This window comes from Nicotiana tabacum, chromosome 6, assembly GCF_000715075.1.
Source record: "Nicotiana tabacum cultivar K326 chromosome 6, ASM71507v2, whole genome shotgun sequence".
NCBI lineage: Eukaryota > Viridiplantae > Streptophyta > Magnoliopsida > Solanales > Solanaceae > Nicotiana > Nicotiana tabacum.
The window spans coordinates 161834152-161856483 of NC_134085.1; the positions used below are offsets into that span (position 1 = coordinate 161834152).

A 22332-nucleotide genomic window follows, 5' to 3' on the forward strand; every position below is an offset into this window, starting at 1 on the left:
ATCTAAAAATATTATTGTTAATTAGGGTTAACCTCTTAATACATAAATTGAATTATTTGAACCAAAAATTATACTTTTTGGTCTAGCAAAAACTAAGTTGAAACTCTGTGAGTAGAAAACTTCAAAAACTAATTTAAAACGCTTTTTGAAACTTAACATTCATCTTCAAAAACTGTCTAAAAACTAGTCATTTCTATAAATCAAACGATATTTTCAAAATATTTCTTTAAAAAAAACTTATGGGAGCTGAATAAATGGACGACCGAAGTAGAATATTCCATTATCCTACCCGCCTTAAATCGTTTGAGACTGTATCATCCCTGTGTGGAGCATACAAATGAAGAGAGCAAAAAAGTAAAGAAATCGGAGAAACCAGAAGTAATTAATTAAAGTAAAAGGAGATGAGTACAATTCATATGAGCAGTCTCACTCTCCCCACCATTTCTCAGCGGCAATCCTTTTCGTCATTCCCCAATTCCAAACCAATTGACTCTACAAGAATCAAAGCATCGCCAATAGAAGCAGAAGCAGAACAAGAATTAAAAAGGAAGATAGAAATGAGAGTTTGCACAAACAGGACATGCAGGAAACAGGGATCTTTAGACACCCTTCAAGTTCTTTCCGGTATTGCCCCTCCCTACGTCACCGTTAACTCCTGTGGGTGTCTTGGCCATTGCGGAGCTGGACCTAACGTCGTCGTTTTACCCGACGCCGTCTTTGTTAAGCACTGTGGTACTGCTTCTCGAGCTGCTGAAATTATGACGTTCGTCTGCCTTGGTAAGAGGGATGACGTGGAAGGGGAAAGCAGGAAAAGCTTGGAGGCTTTAGCATTGAGGAAAAGAGCGGAGGATGAAATGAGTAATGGCAATTTTTCTGAGGCTCATAGTTTGCTCTCACAGGTATATATTGGTTTCGTATTTTGATGAATTGCACTGAATCAAGTTTTGCTTAATTTATACTATCTTAGGATTACTTTTGAAGAATGCTATCGATCAAAAAGTTAAGAGGTATCTGATTTCTTCCCATCTCCCTAAGCCGGTGGGAGGTAATAGGTACCCAGTGGAATAGTCCACCGTCATCCAAAAACAATAGAAAAAAAAAAAGCTAAGGGGTGTCACAGTGACACTGACCATTGAGCTTTTTTGGCTGTCTTAATGGGATAGAACACATTGGAATGAATATCAATGCAGTGATTTCCGCTTTGATTAGTAGAATAAATTGAAGTCTATCAAAGCATGTCATGATAAAAATGGTGAAGAAACGAAATAAAAAGAGATGTCATTGATTCAAATCATTTCAACATACAGATGGCACAGTCTATTAGAAGCTTGAGATGTAAAAATCAACTTTTGGTTTCAAGGTCTTATATACATTATAACATTTGATCCTTTCAAACTAATCAAATTGAACATTTTCTTACTATCAGACAAATATTTATCACCAATTCAAGCTGATCGGGGCACCATCGTTGAATAGAAAAAAAAAAAAGAAAAGGTGTCTAGCTTTCTGGCAACACTAAGTAGTTACGCTGGATTACTTTGCACTTCGTTGTCCCTTGTCTTGTGCATCATAAAAGAAAAAAGTACCTATTGGGGCATTCAATATCCTTCCTCTATAAGTTAATTAATGTGTCTAAAAATGATGTTTAGTCCTTTCACTATTTCTATGTTTCCATCGTTACTTATGTTTTAGTTTTACAGGTCTCTTTATATATGGCTTGTTCATTGTATTTAATACAACATTGGTGCCTAAGGGCACTGATGTTGCCATTTTCTTGTGCAGGCTATTGATCTAAAACCGTTTGGAGGTGTTCATATTATTCTCAAAGACAGGTTTATTGTGTTTAAAATCTCCTCTTTTCAATTGGAAGTTAAGACCTTTTGCAATCAAATAATCAGAAGAATACCCTAAATCTATATCTATTATTCAAATGATTGTCATGCAGCTTTAGCAAAAGCAACCATCATTATTCTGTCTCTTAAGCGTTTGTCCTGGCATTTTGGCTTTCATCTTCCTTTCTGGTTAATGTACTGAAGTTTTCTTAAAGTCATTTCAAAAATTCTTGGATCACTAGATTCTGTTCTAGCATCCAAATTTATATTAATAATTTGTCACTAATTCCTTGTTGTCTAGATGGTCAGAATGCATGTGAACAACAAGATGCTGAAATAAGTATCTTCATTCAGGTCTGCTGCGGAGTTGGCAATGGGAAATTTGGCTGATGCACTTGACGATGCTAAGGAGGCGTTGACTATTGCTCCCAATTATCCTGAAGTAATTTGATTATTTGTTACTTCTGTTACAGTATACATGAAAAGCATGTTTTGTGCTTAAACTTAACTTGAAATGTCTTGTGCTTAAACTTTGTTAACTCACATTAGCTTTTTTAACCATGAGATCCTGATCCCCTACATCCCCATTTCAGAGTGAAGTAGATAAAATATATGATTGCATAATATCTGTACTCCCTATTAGTTTAGGAAGAGAACAGTAAACTACTATATCTACTAATCCCTACTTACAAATATTTATTACTATTTGATTTTTACAGGGTTATATCTGCCAAGGTGATGCTTTGATGGCTGCAGACCAAGTTGATGCAGCCGACAAATCATACTCCATGGCTTTGGAGTTAGATCCGTCCATCCGTCGTTCAAAATCATTCAAGGTTCAGTTCATGTCTGCTGTACTTCTAGAGTAGAATTGGTTTAACTTTTTGCATCTGTTCTGCATCATAAATCCTATGACTTAGGCTTATTGTTTAAGGTCTACTTCCTTGCACTAACTGTTGGCGACACCAAACAAGTATAAAATGTTTTTTTAAGACAATGATGCGCTATTTGAGAAGTAATTAAAAATCTGATATAGTTCATTTGTTAGTAGTGTAAATCCGGTTATGACATTGTAGAAGTCATTAGTCTAGCCAGTTATGTTAATAACTAAATAAAGCTATGGTAATATGTTTAAAACAGATAGTGTGGTTCCAATAAGATAAGGCTGCAAGCGCAGATAAATTGCCTGATTGTGGTTGCAGCCAAGAAAAACGTTAAGCTTTATATTACACTTTCATGTTTCATGTTTCGTGGTATATAGAGAGATCTGCCCATGCACACCACAAAGTTGATCCAAGAGGAGAGTGGTGTTTGTCAAAATGTTTCTAAGCCTTCCAAACAATTTATTATATTAAAGAATTATGGGCCTCAAGTAAATGTATCACCCCACTGATGCCCCTAAGTAGCTGAGTCCATATGCATACACACAGGTGACATGCTGAGATGCTATTGTAGAGAACTATCTGTTCTTCACAAGATCTGCTTTTTCAAGACTGATGTATCATCATCCTTGAAGTTTCAGGCTCGGATTGCAAAGCTTAAGGAGAAACTTGCTCTTGCTAATTTGGAATGAGTGATGTGTTGGTATGTTTTACTTAGGTAGGATCTCTGTCAACATAATCTGCTTGAAGTATTAGGTCTTGCCGAGGTAGAATAGGTTCAAATGCCAAAATCTACAGTAAGTGAACTTCCACTAATCTAAATGGTTCTGTGTTGTAGTTTATTGTCTAGTTTAACAGTGTATATAGAACAATGTCTGAGAACAGGAGAATATTTTGTTAGTGACTATTTGCTGGTATTTTTGTTATATATATGCATCATATGTCAATTTATCACCCTACTTAAATCTTAGCCCATCTTTGACAGTGTTCACTTATGCAATCTTGGAGGACCTTACCCATCTTTACTATTAGAAATTATTAATATGTGAGATTAGGGCAGAGATTGAAGTTTTCCTTCAGATGTCACTTGTATCTGGCCAAAAGGGTGGAATAGAACATACAAAATACAAGAGTTAAGTCTCAATTAAACTTACAGTATACTAGTAAAGCTATAATTTCAATCTAGTAAACATTTGTTTCCCTATAATCAGCAATAGGGTGAGTTGAAATTAGGTCCACAAAGGAAGATATCAAACTTCTTGACCCTATCCCACAACTTAGGAACTTTCTTCTCATCTTCAACCTTAAAATTTCCATGCTGGTCACCTTTTTTCAGATTTCCAAAACTAAAGCTCCTGGTAATCCCAGCAACAACATCTTCAGGAACTTTAAAGCAACCCTTTAGACTAACTTCTCTTTTACCCTTCATTGATTTGGACCTGCTCTTCTTCTCTTCTTCATGCTTTACAAGCTGATCATAATACTCCTTGTTCCTCTTCTCCAGCCCGTATATTTGCCCTTGAAGATCCTCAATCTTTCGACTTAGCATACAAACTCTATGATCCTCCCTCATCTTTAATATGCACCTTGCTAACTCAGCAGCCTTCCTCTTCAAGAACAGAGATTCCGAAGATAACCCTTTGTTTTCCTCCATCAATGAAGCTACCTTGTATCCTAATCTAGCATTTTCGTTTAACAGAATCAACCTCTCTGATTCCAGCACGTCCAGTAAGCTTTTCTGCAAATCTACCTTCCTTAATGACTCATTGTTTTGCTTTTCCACTTGATTAAGCTCGTCTAAGACGAAATCATATTCCACAGTTCTGATCACTAAGTCAGCAACAATCATGTCTGCATCAAATTTGCCTTGTGTTGAAGGTGGAAAGGAAGGTTGATATGATAATGAACTCTCAGCATCAGACTCAATGATCTCTCCACCATTGTCTTCCTCATCACAGTTATCATTCTCACTGAAAGTTAATGATGGTATAGGAGAAGAATATCGACGATTATGATGATGGTTCTTGGCAAGTGCTTGGCAGTAGCGATCTGCCAAAGAGACATAGCTGTTGTACAATTCTTGAAGTAAGGCTAACAGCTGTGGCCGTTTCTGGTAATAGGCGTCGGCACGTTCTGCAAAACTGTCAGCATTGTTTTTTTCTGGAATGTTCAGAGCAACGTTCTTCATCTTCTCATCCAAATCTAAAGAGAATAGAAACACCCAAATTCAAGTAGAAACAAATAAGTGAATGATCTGTTTTTTTCTTGACAGTTGAAGAATTTGAAATTTGAATTCCATAGCACATGGTTTTCATCTTCAGCTCATTTCTTTCCTATGTGCAGATTGTGACAAATTTGGACGTGCATGAAAATGAAATCAGTAGTTTGAATCCAAACAATAACACTGGTTCTAGTCCTTGTATATTAATTCTTCAACTTTCCACATTTCTACGAATTTAAAAACATTGATGTAACATGCAGCAAAATATTAAAATCAAAATTGCCGGCACAAGATAAAGATGGCATCCATGAAATCATAATTTCTTTCGTCTATATGAGCATTACATTATAACTCAAAACTAGACTTCCAAAATGATCATTGCCTAATACTGCCTAATCCTTCTTATACTATAATTTTCTAAAAAATTTTATGAAAAACTCATTTAGGCAAAAAAAAAAAAAGAAAAAAAAATTTGTGGGTTATGACTAAGAAATCTAAATTTTACAAAAACAAATTTATTTTAGGCCATATTAAAAAAACACCGCCGACATATATCGGTTGAATAATTAGAACCGCCCATCCAACAAGGTACTACTAACTAAACTACTACTGGTCTCTATGTTCCAATTTATGTGAACCTATTTTCTTTTTGGTCTATTCCAAAAAGAATGACCCATTTCTAAATTGGCAAAATACATAAGTAGCCACCTGAACTATACACCAAATCCCTGTTACACACTTTTTGAGGACGAATATCAATTTACACACGCAACCTTTCAAAATTGTGTCTACTACACACTACTTTTGCCAGATGGCACGCGTGTGTTTAACAAAAGACACTGAGCGTGTAAAACCTATGCATTATTTGTCTAAATCCTTATATACGCACACGTGTCCAAATCTTATTTGTTCTCCTTATTTTTCTTAAATTATTAGTTAAAAGAAAAGATAAAAGATGTCCAGGCCTTCTTCCCCATTTGGAGCCCCCTACCGTCTTGGGGGGTCGACGACAACCACAACACCATTTTCTCTTCCACGCCTCCCATCTCCTCCCCCTTTCATCTCCTTTAAGTAGATCTCGATCATAACTCATAATGCCGGCGGCGACCTCAAGCAACGCCGAGACCTCTGTTGCCAGGTTGTTACTTTCACTGTCAGTTCATGGCCGACGAGGTCAGATTTTCTCCGACGGGGTAAAGCTCTCAAATCTTTCCGACAAGTTGGTGGTTCTTCGTTCAGATCTGGTCTCGTTTTGTTAAAATTGCAAATAATGGCGACCTCTATTTTCCGGCCACTGTTACAGTGGCAACACCCATCGGTAAAAATAGTATTTCTATAGCAAACAAAACCTAGAAACCAAAATATGGTAATAAATTTTTAGAGTAAGGAGAAATAGTGGTAAATAAGAACAAAGATGATGAAGAAAGTGGGTCTTCATATAAAGAGAAGAATTGAAGTATGGTGTGGTGCCTCTGGTTCTTTCTGGAAGAAAAAGAGAAACTGATCAACAGAAATTTAAGCATTTTTTATTTTAAAAAATTACTAACACGTGGCATGATGTTATTGGTGCGTGACACTACACATATTCTGAGAAATTGGTCAAGAAAAAAGTAGGGTGTACTAGACACAATTTTGAAAGGTTTCGTGTGTAATATGATATTCGTCCTCAGAAAGTGTGTAACATGGATTTGGTGTAAAGTTCAGGTGGCTACTTATGTATTTTGCCTTCTAAATTTGAAAACAATTTAGATTAAACTTCCAACTCTACCTTAATGAGAAGCTTTTATAACCACACAAATACTTTTGTACATTCTTTTGACTTGTTTAGGATCACAAATTCTAAAAGTCATTTGGTCAAAAATCTTATATAATCTTGTGAACCAAGCACATGAATTCGTACTTGGAATTAGAAACAAAATTACTAGCTGCACATTGGATTCTTGTACTCAAAAAGGATTAAAGCTACATTGCCTCTAATGTAGAGATAAAGATTCAGAAAAGAAAGAAAAGATTCTGTCATATTTAAAAACAGAAATCGTTTTCTTTCTGCCACACGGCATCAGATAATAAAAGTAAATACTACCCTCCATTTGAAAACGATTTTAGTATTCAAATTTTGAAAAAAGTTTAGACAGAAACCGGAAGGGAAGAGACGTAAATAGCAAAAGGACACAGCTTTTTGAAATTAACTTTCTGTTTCTATCATAATTCATAATCTGTGAAAGAAAGTGACCCTTCATTTCAGAATGATACCCTTCTCTTCTCTTCTCTTCTCCCCCATACACTTCCAAAAGAAAGGTAAACACTTTAGTCATTTCCCTAGGGAAAGAAATGTTCCCATCACCTAAAATATAATGGGCCCCCTTCCCCAACAAATTACAATCAATGCTCCCTTCTCTTTCTGTGTTTCTGCCATCACTAGTCCAATCTTGGGATTATAGTCCTAAAGTTATAATTTTTGGACTAATTTATCTTACTTTCATAAAATAATTGCAAGTTATTTGTACCTTCAATCAAACACAATTTAAATTTAATCTCAGACCAAACTACAATCTTGAAATTTCCAACTTATCTTCTTACTACTAGTCTACTACGACAACAAATAAACAAATTATGGTACAACATTCAATATGCTTCTTCAAAAAATAAAATCTTGAAAAAAGGTTTTCTATGTGTCAAATATGGGTGTAAAAAAACTATACTTAGGTAAAAGCTTCAAATTTACACCTTTACTCTAGGAAATATTTCAATCTTATCTCTTCTTCTATATTCCAGGGTCATTCATACATTTGCCCCTGACAGTAAGAGATTTTATGTGTCAATATATGGGGAAAAATCCAAATTTATGCCTCTACTTTTGACTATAGTTTAAAATCAGTTAACGTAGTTTGGTACGCGGGATAAAGTGTGAGATTAAGTCAACTAAATATAGTATAAATTATCTCACTTTATCCCAACAAAATAGTCCAGTGATCCGGAATAATTTAGTCCGCACGCCAAACGACCTTAGTGTCAAGGAAAAATACTATTGATAACGGCAAAGGCATGAATGATACTCAAATATAATGGATAGTAAAATGTACTAGTATATTTGGGTATTGTTCTGACCTTTTTTCCTAAAATGATGTTGGTATACAATTTAACAGATAAGAAAAAGCAGAGTAAAAAATATCTCAATATTTACCAGCAACTGTGCAAAGAAGCCAAGAGGGTCTACTGAAGTTTCTCCTTTTTGAATAATTTGAAGAAGCCATAGAAATAGGAGTTGAGGCTTCACCACCATGTTTTTTCTCTGCCTTCAGTTTTGTTTCCATTTCAGTAGGCAAAAATAGGGCCTACACAATTCAAAATGAAGTTCACATCAGAAATAATTTTTATCTCTTTCATCAATTAATGAAAGGCAAATAACACATGGAAAAAACTGAGACTTTGTTGCATTTCATGAAGATATTGATATACCCCATAATAAATGAGAATGCACAGTACAATTAATGATCTGTTTGAGGTATTAGATGAAAAAAGAACAGAACAAAAAAGAATAGAAGCAACATAATAGCAGTATAGAACCTCAAGAATATATGTAAATGCAGATAACGAGGTCAAAAGATCAGTTAACAAACTTAAAATATGTAAATAATATTATTAAATGCCACTATGTTCCCCCTTCTCCTCCTGCATTTCTAATTTACCTATAAGTTACAGCAGAGTTGGACTACACGACTAGAAACCATGAGTTTAAGAACAAAATTTCAAGTGAGAAAAACAAGTTAATGCAAAGGAAGCTGAAAACTAAGAACAAGTGCTAAGCAAAAATCTCCAAATAAGAGAGAAACAGAGAGAATACGTTTGTGGGGGCGAGAAGAACAAACTTGAGCAGAAGTTGAGTGATGAAGAAACGAAGAAGCTTACTTTACTTGAAATTCTTGATCATTTAAAAAAAAATACTACTAACAGATAAAGAGAAGTGCTTCTATTACAAACCTTTGAGGTCCAAATGCACGTTTAGGCGCAGTTACAAATCCAAATTATGGAGAGTAAAGGTTTGTTCTTTTTTTCGAAGTTATAGATATAGATAAAGTTGGGGGTGTCTTTGGGCTTTTCTGTTTTCTTGGTTTTAGGGGACTTTTTCTTTGGTTTGGGGTCGAGAAGTCAAATAGTTTCTTGCTGGAAGCCCGCATACAACGATTTGATTTTTGGCGAATCAATAGCTGCCACGTTTTAAAGTCCGTGCAGTGTATTTAATGCAGCTGCTGAGAACTGAGTTGATAGACAGGTCAAAGATGGGGTTTTGAGTTCTAATAGGGAACAGACCTACAGCTACTGGTTACAGCCCTATGATACAGCCTGAAAAGTGGGGAAAAAAACACAATTTTTTCTCCACAAAAGAAACTCTCCCCATCTCATATGATATGCATATCATTATTTTTAGCTTAGAGATATTTGCGTGGACTTATTTGGTTGATGGGATAAACTATAAAGAATAATAATTTCGGAATAAAATGTTATCTCACGTTTGATATGAATATTAATTAGCCTCGTGAAACTATTATATACTTAAATGATGAGATTAACTATTTCACATAAAAAGGTGAAATAGTTAATCATGTGGGATATCCTTCTATCTTATCCGGGTAATCAAACGACCCTATAAACTTCCTTTATCCAAATTTATAAGAGATTTAAAGTATGAGAGTTAAATGTCACCTAAAATAGAATAAAATAATTTATTGTGAGAACGCAAAACTATCTTGTGCTGTCCTAGTACAATTGCTATCTGTCTATTGCCTATATACAGGGAAGGATAGTGAGATCAGATCAATGTCCTTTAAAAGGCATATAAGATATCGAATCCGAGATTTGTTGTCAAAAGAAAGTGTACGTGTCTCTACAGAACCCAGTATTTTGTCGTCTTTGCACGTTTTGTAAACTTAGCAAATGGTTATCCTACATTATTTGGGGCATTTACACAAATGATCTTTTCGGAAGTCACTACTTAACTTGGTCTGAGAAAAAAAATATTCATCCAATTACTTAAAGGTGAAGTGTAGCCTAGAACAAAAGGATTACATAGTGGCGTCAAGAGGAAAGTCATCCTATGCAAATAATCCAATTATTTGTCCAATCTTGGACAGAGCTTTAACACAAGTTGGGTAATGCCCATTTGCATCACCATATATAATGCTTTGGTTAAATGAAAGATAAGTTGTGGACAAGGCAGTAGCATCCTTCTGTGCAATCAGACCATACCAATGTATAGTTGTGTCGGCGCGAGACGTAACTGTGGGTCAAAATTTCTCTTAGCAATACGTTAGAAGCGCACTAGATATTTGCCATTATCAGATGACAAAAGCCAATTTTTCTTATATTAAGATATAACATGTAATGGACGTCTTTGCAACATATTCATGCGGCAATAGAGTTGATTCATTTTGTATGATTTCGTATACAAACATTAACGCAGCAAACCGAAAAAAGTCTGTGTGGACTTAAGACATGGGGAAAAGGATTCCAGTGGAGAACTCGTACACAGACCTTAAGCACAGAACAAGAAAACAAAATACATGCCTGTGTCATCAGTTACACGACTACAAGCTGAAATATAAGAAACCTCAAAGGCAGTCAACTTGCACGTAAACATTAGCACAAGCCAAAAAGTTTCTATCACGCAATACAGGTTTCTACAACATGCTCTATTTCATCCTTTGAATACTGAAACACATCAAGGGATGAGAAAGCTGAAGGCATGATGACCTTGCGGAGGGCCAAACTTCGTGGATAGTGGAATGCTGTCTGAACCAATCCAAGCACCGAGCAATAGACTAAGCATTACATCCCATCACAGATGGAGTTACTCCTGGGAATTCCCATACCGGCATTTAATTTCTTCCCCTTCTATAAGCCTCTCTACTGAGTCTAAAGGAAGGCCAACCAAATCTAGCGTCTTCTCCCAGACCTTATAAGAAGTTTCGACATTATGTGCTTCTTCAGAAGCATTTGTGGGACGACAATCGTGAGAAATGTAAGCACAGACTGGCCAGTCATCTGCTTTCAGCATTTCACAATACTCGGATATTTGAGGATCTGTTGCTGCAAACAAGGTACTTCTAGAGCCTGCAACAACTGACTAATTTGAGTACGTTCTACACTATATGCATGGGGATGCATTAGGAAAACAATCAGACTGCACGTTCTAATTAACCAAGCAATTATATAAAATAATTGCCAGTTGAACTTCCCTTACACCACAACAAGAATACATGCATGGATCAGTTTCTATTGCTTCCTTCAATTTATCTTTCTGATGAGATATCACTACTACTAATATATTTAACTTTAAGCAACTTGTATAGTCTTTCAAGCTCCCTTTGAGTTCATTTTCTTGTTTTTCCATTTTGATCAAATTATTCTTAGTTTGTTCGCAGTCTTCTTTCCTTATAAAAAAGTATCATCCACCACTGCAGAAAACTATCAAACTAAGTTGATATGTTCGACTTAGTAGTGTATGGAGTCTATGAAGTACATCCGACAACTATGCGGTCATACTAGGCCTACAAGAATATTAGGTTTCATGCATAGTCTAGTTGTTATTTCTTCAAATTTCTATGGTATTGGTGACTACAGAATGATTGATTGAATGAAGAATCACATGGTACAAACTTTGGAATCATGCATTTGCGACTCTTCAGTGAAGCTTTTGTAGCGTCATAACTTATTTTTTTCTTTTATGGAAACTAATCATAACTTTTACGTAGGGACACTCCGGTAAACAGCAAACTGAAACTGCTATGAGGTTCGTGCTGTGTAGTTACACAAGCCCAACTTCCTCAAGTCAAGGAACCCTCACCCCCTCCACCAGGTGTTACTGAAAGAGGAAACTGGCTCTGCAGTGGGAAAAAAACAGGGAAAAACTTGCAGTCTAAGCCTCAATACTCTAATATGCGACCCAACGTAAAGAAAGATATGAGACATTTTATTCTTTTCCTTTACTGCAAGAACATGCAATGTGCACAGTGAATCTTCAGACAAGAAAAAGTACTAGGACTTAAGAATAACATACCTTCTTCTGCATTAAATATAAAATAAGGTATTAGACGATAACCCACTTGCAGAAACTGAGGAAGATCCCTGGCCTGCAATTTTTGAATGTGTAAACTCGAACTTTAGCATTTGTAAAATGATGTCATAGAAAAGGAATGGAAACTAAAAAGAAGAAAATCATGTCGAAGAAATTTAGATCTTGTTTCTTGTTCTTTTTGGGATAACGAGAAAACCCAGGTCAACTGACACAGTGGTTAGAAACTCGACAATGGGCTTCCCCTCTACCCTTCTCTACTTAAATACCATGCTTTTGTCTGTGGCAAGGTTCGAACTAGCTTAGTGAAGGGGAATAGATCACATGACCTAGTCAACTGTAAATGAACTTGAAACTTGAAATAATAGTTTAGGGAAACAACAGAGTTATGGCAAATTTAACCATGTGAATAATCATTACCATCTATTATCCTGTCAGAATACTCAATTCTGGAGTTTACAAGCTCAGAATAAGCTTAAGGATATGTCAAAATCGAAATATGGTTTAGATATGCATCATAGAAATTTGACAAAAAACCCTTACCACCCAATAACCCATTATATCTTCCAAGCATAAATGCTCCCCTAAAGCATCAGAGGCGAATCCAGAATTTCAAGAGGATGGGTACTATTATAAAGAGATGGATCTAGAATTCTCACTTGACGGGTTTAACTTTAGTCTTTTACCCTGAACCCACTAAACTTTTGAAATTATAGGTTCAAAATTATACTTTTTGAAATTTTATTGATTTTCACACACACACACATATTGTATACACATACTCGATGTCGAAAACAAGACCGTCCGGAGTGGGTTTTTAACCGCAAATTTCACTTGTAAAGGTGCACCCAATAATTATTGCTCCATAGGAGTCCTTGAGCATGGGTGCGCACTCATATATTTAAGTAATTTTGAAAAAATATAACATTGTTATACATGATTTAGGGAAAGGAGCATGAGTTCACGTGAACCCATACTCTAAGAGCTAGATACGCCCATACAGATAACTTATATTTTTATCGAATACTAAGTCCGGATGAAGGTGGCCACTAAAAGAAGATTTGTGGTATACATTACAAGTTTAACACATCCTAACACATGAAGCAAGATTATATTGTACACTTTTTTTTTTTTTTGATAAGGGATTATCTTGTACACTTCATCAGCAAGAATCTATATTTTCAAGATATAACATGGATTTCTCGTATGCTGAGTGGTATTGTCTAATGAAATTGTCCAACCAACATAACAATTTTCGACTTAGTGTTCAAACTTGAGCATTAAGAAGCCTTAGAGGTTGGTGGTAAAAGCTAACAACTAATTAAGTAGTACTAAACTGCTACATATATTTACAGATTTATGAACTGATAATTTTACAATAGATTGAAAGTGTATATACTCTGGGACCTTAATGTATAAAGTTAGAAATGTTACAAAGAGAAAATAGGGAGGAACTTTAATAAAATGAAAAACTGAGACGCATCAAAGAATAACATCAACAACTGGCCAACAAGCAGACTCAAGAGATACACTTACTGTACTAGTTTGTTCATTGAATTACATAAAGTTGATTAATATGAAGATCAAGTCTACTTAAATATCTTACATTTATGGCCCCCAGGGGCAAGGGTTTTGGTTCAGCAGTAAGGAGGCAATGCTGGGTGTATAATAATGCGCATGCCACAAGTTTGAATCATGTCACTTACCAGATAGCCCCGTTTGTCTTCTTTATTTTTGATTTCAAATTTCTTTTTTCTTTTCAGGGGTCCAAAAGGCTAAAAAAGAGGTATTTAAGTGGGAATGGAGTAGAAGAGCGGGCCCATACTCTCTCGAGTTCTGAATTTGTGGACCAACTAGGGATAGGGCAGCTAACTCACATGGAACTTTTTAATTACAAAGAGAAAATATCTTCTACTGGCATGTCAAGACAAATACTTAATAAAATTTAAAAAGGAGAAGAAGAACTTGCAATTTTGTGGCAGTCAAATCATCAAAAAGAAATAGCTGAAAGTTGAAAAATATTCTATTAGCAGGAATTGGTGTTGAAGGTGGAAGCTAGAGGAGAGTTTTGGGATGAGATAAAGAAAGCAACCATTGCTCATGAGAAAAAGACATTTTAACGAGATCTCTCATACAAAAAGACCTTTTTGAGGTCATTTACAAACTTCCAGATATCCAGATGTCTCAGTTGGGTACTAAGAGTTAGTGTATTTGCATCCTTAACTTCATTTACTTCTCATGCTATAGGTAGATGGGACAATATTGGGTTTCTTTTTCTTTTTCAGATAATGTGGTCACTCTTGGGAATTGGGAATTGGAGTTAATTATCAGTATAGATAAAGATAAGGCACTGAAATTTTTATCTGCTATAAAAACATCTCAGTCTGTGAGCTTAATCTGAACAAGAAAGGTGTGGCAGCATTCTTAAGTTTCGTCCTTGAGCAACTAAATACACGACAAGCTTGAAAAAAATTCTACTAACTAAGAATCCATCAACACAACTTACACCAAACATAAATCTTCCAGAGGCACCACATGAAGCAACATCTCACCTCACCTCAATTGGTTCTTTTAGCATTTAGAGCAGAACATGTTAAGGCTGATTAGTGGATGTCCATGTTTAATTGGGACCAGAACCTCTTCTAGAGATCTTTTAAATCGAAACAATATGAGGCTCCTCAAGTCAAATATATATATAAGTGCACTAAATAATGGAAGGATCCAGGACGAGTACGTCTAGCTTTTTACTAATTTTTAGTGTTTGTTGAAGGACCTGCACAAAGCACCCACACTCTTATCACACACGTTCTACACGAGTACATCAAGACACAGCCAGAAGCTCAATAACATAAAATAAGGCAACTAGAGAGAAAATCGCTTTAGTTTTTTAGACTTACAACATTGGTTAGAACAATTCCAGGAGTAACACAGACTACACTTATGCCAGCTTCAGCAGGTAGCCTCTTGTGAAGGACGCTACTGAACATAATCTGCACTTGTAACCAAAGAGGACTAGTTACTGGAGAGCAAATCAACATAGCCAGGACATTCTTTTTTTAAAAAAAAAAAATTAAATGGAAACTGATATGTATTCAACTACTGCATAGCATGATAAAAGTTCTAGTACACATCCACAGCAACTTATACGCGAGATGCTCTACATAAAAAGTTATGATTTAAACAATTCAAGCAACTCTTAGCATAGCTAATAGCAAACAAAAGACTTGTTTAATAGTGCCATAAAAAAGTATAACCTTTACTAAATAGAGAACAATTCATGTTCTTTTAACTATGATTAAATAAACAGTTAACGTTAAGATACTGTAGCCTCATTTAAATAATATATTCTGCAGTAACTTGATGAAGGTCTTCAAAACTCCGTATATGGAATCAAACACCAAACTAAAACAATAAGATTTTTCATCAACTAGAACTACTCCAAAATGGTGATTTCTACACAATTTGATTATTCAGTTCAATATCACAAGCTGACAACCAGAAAAAGAAAATGTGTATATAAAGATTCAAGATAATCAAATAGACTATGTAATAAAAGATGAAGATATGTTTACTTTTCATAAGCTAAACACTTCAACAAAAACAACATGCATCTCTTTCAGCTGCATCTGTTGGATGACATCTAATAAATATTCTCTATACAGCTCTAGACTGAGATTTACATGTATGATCCTTAACTACAACTGTACTATTATGCACAAAAACTAGTGAGATTGTGCTAAAACAATACAGAATGTGCTACCTTCAGTCCCCTTGGCTGCTGTGTGAGTCAGATCAGGCAGACCATGGAACGGGCGTAAATATGGCAAAATTCAGGTTCCTAAGCTTTATTTAATAGGCAGAATGTAAGCTTTGTGAAACATGGAAAAAATGGAGTATAACTAGGCAGCCACTTGTGTTAAGGTGCTTTAGTGCAGTGGTTGAACAGGTTGTAGCGTCTCAATTAACACTAACAACAAGCAAAAGACCTTTAGCAGGTAATAGCAATAACTTTTTAGATAATACCTGAGCAAGCTTACTGCCTCCGTATCCCACTACACTGGTGTACTTTCTCTTTCCAGATACAACATTCATATCTTCTGGATCAACAAACCCAACATAGTGCATCTACACAAACGAAATAAACTATATTCCTGTCAGCTGACGTGACAATAGCGATATACTGAAATGGAAAACCTACTCCAGAATCCAACATATAGTTGCAAAATTTTTTATCCTTTTTTTAGACTTCCAACATATTATGGTGCAATCACTTAAATTTAAAGGCAAATTTATTTCCCATCCTCATACTTCTAGACTTGGTTTCGCTGAAGAATAGACTTAATGGTTATTACACCTTAAAGCCACAGCAGAACATCTACTTCGTCCTTTTTAGTTCACTTTCAATCCCGAATTTGGCATGATTATAGGATTTCTTAGCTTCTTTTTTTTTGATAAGGTAAAACTTTTATTAATAAGGTACCAAGATGGTACAATAAAGTTACAGAAAATCATCCCAAATTACAACATCAGCAAGCTATTCTCCCCCTCCCAACACCTCTAGAAACTCCATAAATTGATTCAAATTTCCTAACTGGCAACATCTACACCAAAAATACAGATTATGAAGACATATATTCTTAATTCTAATAATGTTATTTCTATGTCCTTCAAAGCAAGCCTTGTTTCTTTCCAGCCATAAGGTCCATAGAATGCACAATGGAATGGTTCTCCACATCTGTTTCATCCTTCTAGGTACTCTTTAGGATTTCTTAGCTACAACATCTTTTTTCCCTTTTCATATCCAATATAATGATTTAGGTCATAAATCCACCTACTCGATCCATTATGTAGCAAAGTGCAGCAAGTCCTAACAATGTGCATCCCTTTTTTTGTTCTTTTGTATTCTTAACACATACACAGAAATCTTAAAGGACAAATATCCAGGCCAAGCGACTTCAATTTCCCAAGCAGTAAAATTTTCTGCTCAAACTGTTCATGAAAAGGCAAAGACTTCCAAAAAGAAAAGGACAAAAATAATGAAATACATGCTGGACCACCTACTCTTTGCTGTCTATCATTGCTTCAACCAAGCTTACGCTTTATACTATCCTAAATTAATGAATACTAGATAAACATTTTCACCAGTGTTGAAACTTCAATTTGCAACTTATTTTAAAGTATCTCGTGGATATCATGGAAAAATGGGAATCATTTAAAGCAATAACTTAGTGCAAAAGGTGAGGATAGAAGCAATTGAGTATATAACATATCCATCTAGAGCGGGGGGGCATATTGCTAAGACTTACCGTAGAGTTCACGTTAATAATTCGGCTCGGAGAACCTCTAATAAGTGATGGTAAAAGCAATATCGAAAGCATCGCCGGAGCTAGATGATTCACTTGCATGTGTTCTTCATACCCATCTTTCGAAAACTTCTGTGGTTCTGTAAAAAACAATATGATTCATTAGCTTAGTTAGAAGACTCAGAAGCAAAATCTCACAAGTTTCCAGATAAAAGCAAGTCCACTCACTCGGCTATCATTCAATCAGATTCCATCTATAGGAGAAAGCAGGTTAAAAGTTGTATCGTATTTCTATTGCCGACACTATGTATTTCCATGCTTAAACAGCTAAATAGATCCACACTAGCCAAGCTTTAGTGCATTGGCAAGAAACATGGTCATGCAAGCCAAAGTGGGAAGGCAGGCTAAGGCAACTGCATTAATACAGGACAGGTGACCGGCATGTAGGATTTTCTTGTTACCTCTGATCATGATCATTATCAAGAGTTCTAGCACACCCATGAATGTAAACATGATGAACATCTAATTGTAGTTCTTGAAAGGAAGAAAAAGTTGTAGGAACATATCTGAAGGTGCATATCCAAATGTCAATCATAAACTTATAGTTGTAAAGATAACCAATTCCATAGAACAGTAAACTGTGTACCGAGAAATGTAGACTAACCATTACAACTTATTCTAGGGTAGTAGAAAAACATTTTACTTTACACATACACTATATCACCATGCTTGAGCTCATAAGAAGTAAGCATTAGAAGGTGATTATCCAGTTAAAGACCCAGATGCTGCTGCTACAGGATCTTCCCACTTCAGAATTATATATGAGACATCCTCTCATTTTATCCAAATCAACCAAGTAACTAATCAAATAGAATTTCTCATTCAGGGTCTCTCTAGAATATCCCATCCAAAGACGAGATTCAAAAACAAAGCTTTATGCAGTTCTTATTTTACATAAATCATAAACCAGCTTTTTTCGTATTTACCAGGTAGCCCTAGCGAATTCAAATTGTAGGCCTGTCTGAAGCTAGTAATGGCCCATTAAGATTCATTATCATCTCGACTCTAGAAACATTCTAGAAGAATATGTATATAGAGTAAAGATCAATCGTTGATGTGTTTGGTGTCACGAGAATTTGATATACAATGATTTATCACATTTACGGATATAGTGCCTTGCTTTTCAAACAGATCTTTATAAATGCACCACATAGACCATAAACTTCTAAACTAAATGAACAAAAAACTTGACCACATGATGAAACTTCTGAAAGATGCAAACAAACAATAGTATTTGAAAAGATTAAAACTGGATATCAAGTAACAAATTTTTTTTATGAAACAGCTGAAACAATAATAGTTGTTCTCAATTTATCATAGCTCCAGTATCGCACAAAAAGAGTGGACATTTTGGTTAACATCAATTAATAAGAAGAAACTAAAATAGCACTAACCCCCTATTGAAAATATGCCAGCATTATTGATGAGAACATGTAATGGTGCCAAGCGGGCATTCCACGCTTCTGCAAATCGTGCAACAGAATCCAAAGAGAGAAGATCAAGCTCCATGACCTTGCAACAAATGTGAACCATATTTCATTTAGGACAATTCTCTCATGACAGCGAAAGAGATTCACTAACACTAACTTCAAAAATTTCATGAAACTTAAACATTTGTAATAAATTAGAAAGTTGTACTAATTCTTCCTAGATGTACTACTATTAAGTGAAAGACAACATACCTCAATGTTGAGCGGAAGGCCCTTGCCAGACCAATCTTCCTGCCATTTCTGTATTAATTCCTGTGCATTTTTCGTGTTCCTTACAGCCATAACAACATGTGCTCCTGATTCGGCCAACTGCCTGTCTAATGCAAAAGCAAAAATGTTTATACATTAGAGCAAATGGTTTAGAACTTGTACTTAATCTTTGTATCTGGAAGATGAGAGATAAGAGATTAACAGAATCAACAATATAATGAAGATAATAATGTAAAGAAAAGGAACATAGAAAAGCATATGGTGTAACATTATTATCACACATATTCTTTTACGGTGGTGTCTGGCAACTTGTGGGCCCGTCGACTATTCCACCTGGTACCTGCTACCTCCTAATAGCACATGTATCAGGTAACTCTGCTCACCTCACCTAGTGTTTATTTGCCTCCACTGAAATTTGAACCTGAAACCTTCAAGGTTCACCGCTGCCACTAGGCAACACCCTTGGGTGCTAATATGGTGTAACATTACTGGCCACAAAGGAAGTATGCATCATCGCACCCAACTCACCTAGAGTTTATTTGCGTCCGGTGGGTTTGAACTGGAGATCTCATGGTTCTCCTCCACTACTACCACACCCTTGGGTTCTAATATGGTTTGACATTATTCACCACGAAGGAGTTACGCATCAACATAACCACGATTGTGGCCTAGCAATCAATGAAGTGGATACAAACCTCGGGAAGCAGGATTCAAATTGCAGCAAAGACAATAAGCACTAGGTGATTTGAAACAAGTTACCAGTGCAGTGGTCGAAGGGCGTGCAATATACTTTAAAATTGGCGCAGAACCTCAAAACGTGCTCAACCCAATAGACAAAATGCAAACACAAACGGTGAAAGCAAAGTGGAAGAAGCAGAAAGTAAAGCATACCGAGCGATTTCACGGCCGATGCCGCTGGTAGAACCAGTGACGATGCAAGTGAGATCATTGATAGGAGGGAGAGGCATAGGGTTGTGCAAGTGACTAGCCGATATCCTTTGAAAAAGCATCTCGAAAACCAAATAGAACCAGCCTCTTAGCCATTCCATCCATCCTAATGCTTCCTTCTTCACCGTTGTCTTCAATGGCTGCTTAGCTTCTTCTTCTTCTTCTTTCGAATTCCTAATCTCCTCCACCTTCGCCATTATCTCCTTCGGCAAACAGATTCTCCGCAACAGTCGCACTGCTGTCTTCTTTTCTATTCTTTGTTTATTGCTTTTTTGTCTTTTTCTTTGGCCGTGTGACTCTCACGTGAGTCATAATATTAAGACTGATCAGATCATAGATCCGTTCTCACCGTTGTTTGCTTCTCTTTTTCTTTTTTAAAGACTGATTAGATATCGCAAAGTCTAATTTTGTGGTGATTAGTATTGACTAGTAGATTAGTTCCTTCTTAGTTGCCTTGTACCCACGTCTTTAAAGGACCACACAGTGTTTACTACTGAATTATGAACCGATGTATCTATTTATTTGACTTTTTCACTTTATATATTTATTTTTGGTGAATGTTGTCACAAATCGATTGTCTCTGAGGTGAGGATCTTCCGAAAATAGCTTCTTTATCCCTTTGGGGTGGGGATAAAGTCTGCGTACACTTTACCCTCCCCAAACCCACTGGATGAAATTTTACTGGGTTGTTGTTGTTATATTTTTGGTGAATGTTATGAACCTGAGCTGATCTAAGTTTTCTAGGGGACGATCTTACTAATATACCAACTAGGGCAAATTAATGGATAATTAATATTTTATATTTATACGAGAAAAATATATCTAATCAATTAAAAATGATGAAAAAAGTAACCCTCCATTTACTAGGCAAAGGAAAATTTTAAGCAAATATACTTTTGATTTAATGATATCTCAAAATTAAAGAGTTTCGATAATCGTTTTATTTTACATTTAACAAAATAATTCTTGTGGCTTTCTTAGAAAGCCCATGGCACTATTAGTTGAAAAGAATTGTAAAAATTGCACGGGACGTCTTATTTGGTCGCCCACATTTAACTTATACCCATTTTTTGAAAAGTTTTAACTTGTATTCACTTTTTAAACAACTCCAGCCCCCTTTCTCTTCATCATTATCCTCCTTCGTTTTCTTCTTCTTCTTCTTCTTTCGTTTGTTGCTGTTGGTGCTTCTATGAAACTTCAGTTCACGGAATAATTGCCATAAATATGTTTATCAAATTATTTAAAAATAAATTATAAATAATTACGTAAGTTAGTAGACAATAATTTGTGAATATTTCCACGTATGCAAGTTAGTAGACAATGATAATTCTGTTCTTTTCACGTTTATTGTTTCCAAAATTTATGATTTAGATACTGTTAGCAATCTGATTATTTATCTAGTATGTTAGAAAGGTTTTCAAAAACTTCAGCTTATATAGTGCTGAAGTTTTCACAAATGAACCAAATAATTTCAGCATCTTCTGCTGAAGTTTTTGAAAAAGCTTAATGACAAAACTAATGAATCCAGGATAAAAAAAAACTTTAGCTTATTTAGTTCAATTACAAACAAAAACTTCAGCAAATAGAGAATAAAACTTCAAGTACTATGCTTAAATTCATCAATTGCAAACAAAAACTTCAGCAAATAGAGAACAAAACTTCAGCTACGATGCTTAAGTTCAGCAATTACAAACAACAATTTCAGCATACTTGGTTCAACACACTTGCTTAAGGTTCAGGCAATGCAGCACACCTTCAGGGAGGCCAACAAGCCGGCACACATGATGGCTAAGGATGCACTAAATGGCAATAATGGCAGGGATCTTACTATTATCTACTATGCCCCTCATTTTGTAACCACTGCCTTAAAATCAGACTATGAAGGTTTGACTTATTTAGTTAAGTATGTTGACAGAGATGTTTGTTCTAGACTAGTATCTTTTAGAAACAAAAATGTCATTCGAGACATGCTATTGGACGGTAATAGACAAGTAGGTAATGCCCTATCGGGCACTATGAATGTTGTTAACTCTACTATTATGTGATATATATAATAAGATCACTGTTGTCAAAAAAAAATTCTCATCAAACAAAGAGCCTGTAAGTACCGTTATCTATCGCTATTATGGCATACAATGTATTTACAAACAAAATTGAAAGATGGAAACTATTGTGGTCCACTTTAAGTAATTTTTGGCTTTTTTATGATCCACAATATTTAATTTTTTTAGATATTAAAATTGAATTATCTTCTTCTATCCAAAGTTGTCTTTGAAATAACAAGTCTAGGAGTAGCTTGTTATATTGTGAATGAG

At 35.5% G+C, this 22332-nt stretch overlaps 3 protein-coding genes across 6 annotated transcripts; 1 reads left to right on the forward strand and 2 right to left on the reverse strand.

Annotated features, from left to right (window-relative positions):
* The first annotated feature begins 270 nt into the window (after window positions 1-270).
* LOC107779875 (uncharacterized) lies at window positions 271-3636 on the forward strand. 3 transcript variants are annotated; one of them, XM_016600371.2, is made up of 5 exons: window positions 271-899; window positions 1783-1832; window positions 2187-2274; window positions 2552-2668; window positions 3349-3636. In XM_016600371.2, the coding sequence occupies exons 1-5, from the start codon at window positions 402-404 to the stop codon at window positions 3403-3405; spliced, it is 810 nt and encodes a 269-aa protein (XP_016455857.1). In that variant the 5' UTR covers window positions 271-401; the 3' UTR covers window positions 3406-3636. The 3 variants fall into 3 exon arrangements, with proteins under 3 accessions (XP_016455857.1, XP_016455859.1, XP_016455860.1); XM_016600373.2 differs by having other exon boundaries at window positions 3355-3636; XM_016600374.2 differs by having other exon boundaries at window positions 3263-3398.
* Window positions 3637-3853: 217 nt separating this feature from the next.
* Window positions 3854-9208, reverse strand: LOC107779874 (kinase-interacting family protein-like). 2 transcript variants are annotated; one of them, XM_016600370.2, is made up of 3 exons: window positions 8916-9208; window positions 8119-8269; window positions 3854-4915 (listed from the first exon to the last, which is right to left on the reverse strand). In XM_016600370.2, the coding sequence occupies exons 2-3, from the start codon at window positions 8246-8248 to the stop codon at window positions 3921-3923; spliced, it is 1125 nt and encodes a 374-aa protein (XP_016455856.1). In that variant the 5' UTR covers window positions 8249-8269; window positions 8916-9208; the 3' UTR covers window positions 3854-3920. The 2 variants fall into 2 exon arrangements, with proteins under 2 accessions (XP_016455856.1, XP_075111847.1); XM_075255746.1 differs by lacking the exon at window positions 8916-9208 and adding an exon at window positions 8779-8899.
* Window positions 9209-10440: 1232 nt separating this feature from the next.
* Window positions 10441-20342, reverse strand: LOC107779872 (dehydrogenase/reductase SDR family member FEY). The gene is made up of 8 exons (XM_016600368.2): window positions 19961-20342; window positions 19052-19172; window positions 18764-18881; window positions 17313-17449; window positions 16030-16131; window positions 14904-14996; window positions 11992-12064; window positions 10441-11045 (listed from the first exon to the last, which is right to left on the reverse strand). Exons 1-8 carry the CDS (start codon window positions 20212-20214, stop codon window positions 10783-10785), a joined length of 1161 nt encoding a protein of 386 aa, XP_016455854.1. The 5' UTR covers window positions 20215-20342; the 3' UTR covers window positions 10441-10782.
* Between the last annotated feature and the right edge of the window lie 1990 nt (window positions 20343-22332).

What these genes read in the sequence shown, in the direction of transcription:
- LOC107779872 (XM_016600368.2), bottom strand. Translation starts at nt 20,214, where the DNA reads ATGGCGAAGGTGGAGGAGATTAGGAATTCGAAAGAAGAAGAAGAAGAA. An exon ending in ATCGGCCGTGAAATCGCTCG is followed by an intron (nt 19,173 to 19,960) that starts GTATGCTTTACT and finishes TGCATTAGACAG; the next exon opens with GCAGTTGGCCGAATCAGGAG. An exon ending in TGGCATATTTTCAATAGGGG is followed by an intron (nt 17,450 to 18,763) that starts GTTAGTGCTATT and finishes TGTTTTTTACAG; the next exon opens with AACCACAGAAGTTTTCGAAA.
- LOC107779874 (XM_016600370.2), bottom strand. Translation starts at nt 8,248, where the DNA reads ATGGAAACAAAACTGAAGGCAGAGAAAAAACATGGTGGTGAAGCCTCA. An exon ending in GCTTCTTTGCACAGTTGCTG is followed by an intron (nt 4,916 to 8,118) that starts GTAAATATTGAG and finishes TATTCTCTTTAG; the next exon opens with ATTTGGATGAGAAGATGAAG.
- LOC107779875 (XM_016600371.2), top strand. Translation starts at nt 402, where the DNA reads ATGAGTACAATTCATATGAGCAGTCTCACTCTCCCCACCATTTCTCAG. An exon ending in CATATTATTCTCAAAGACAG is followed by an intron (nt 1,833 to 2,186) that starts GTTTATTGTGTT and finishes ATCTTCATTCAG; the next exon opens with GTCTGCTGCGGAGTTGGCAA. An exon ending in TTGCTCCCAATTATCCTGAA is followed by an intron (nt 2,275 to 2,551) that starts GTAATTTGATTA and finishes TGATTTTTACAG; the next exon opens with GGTTATATCTGCCAAGGTGA.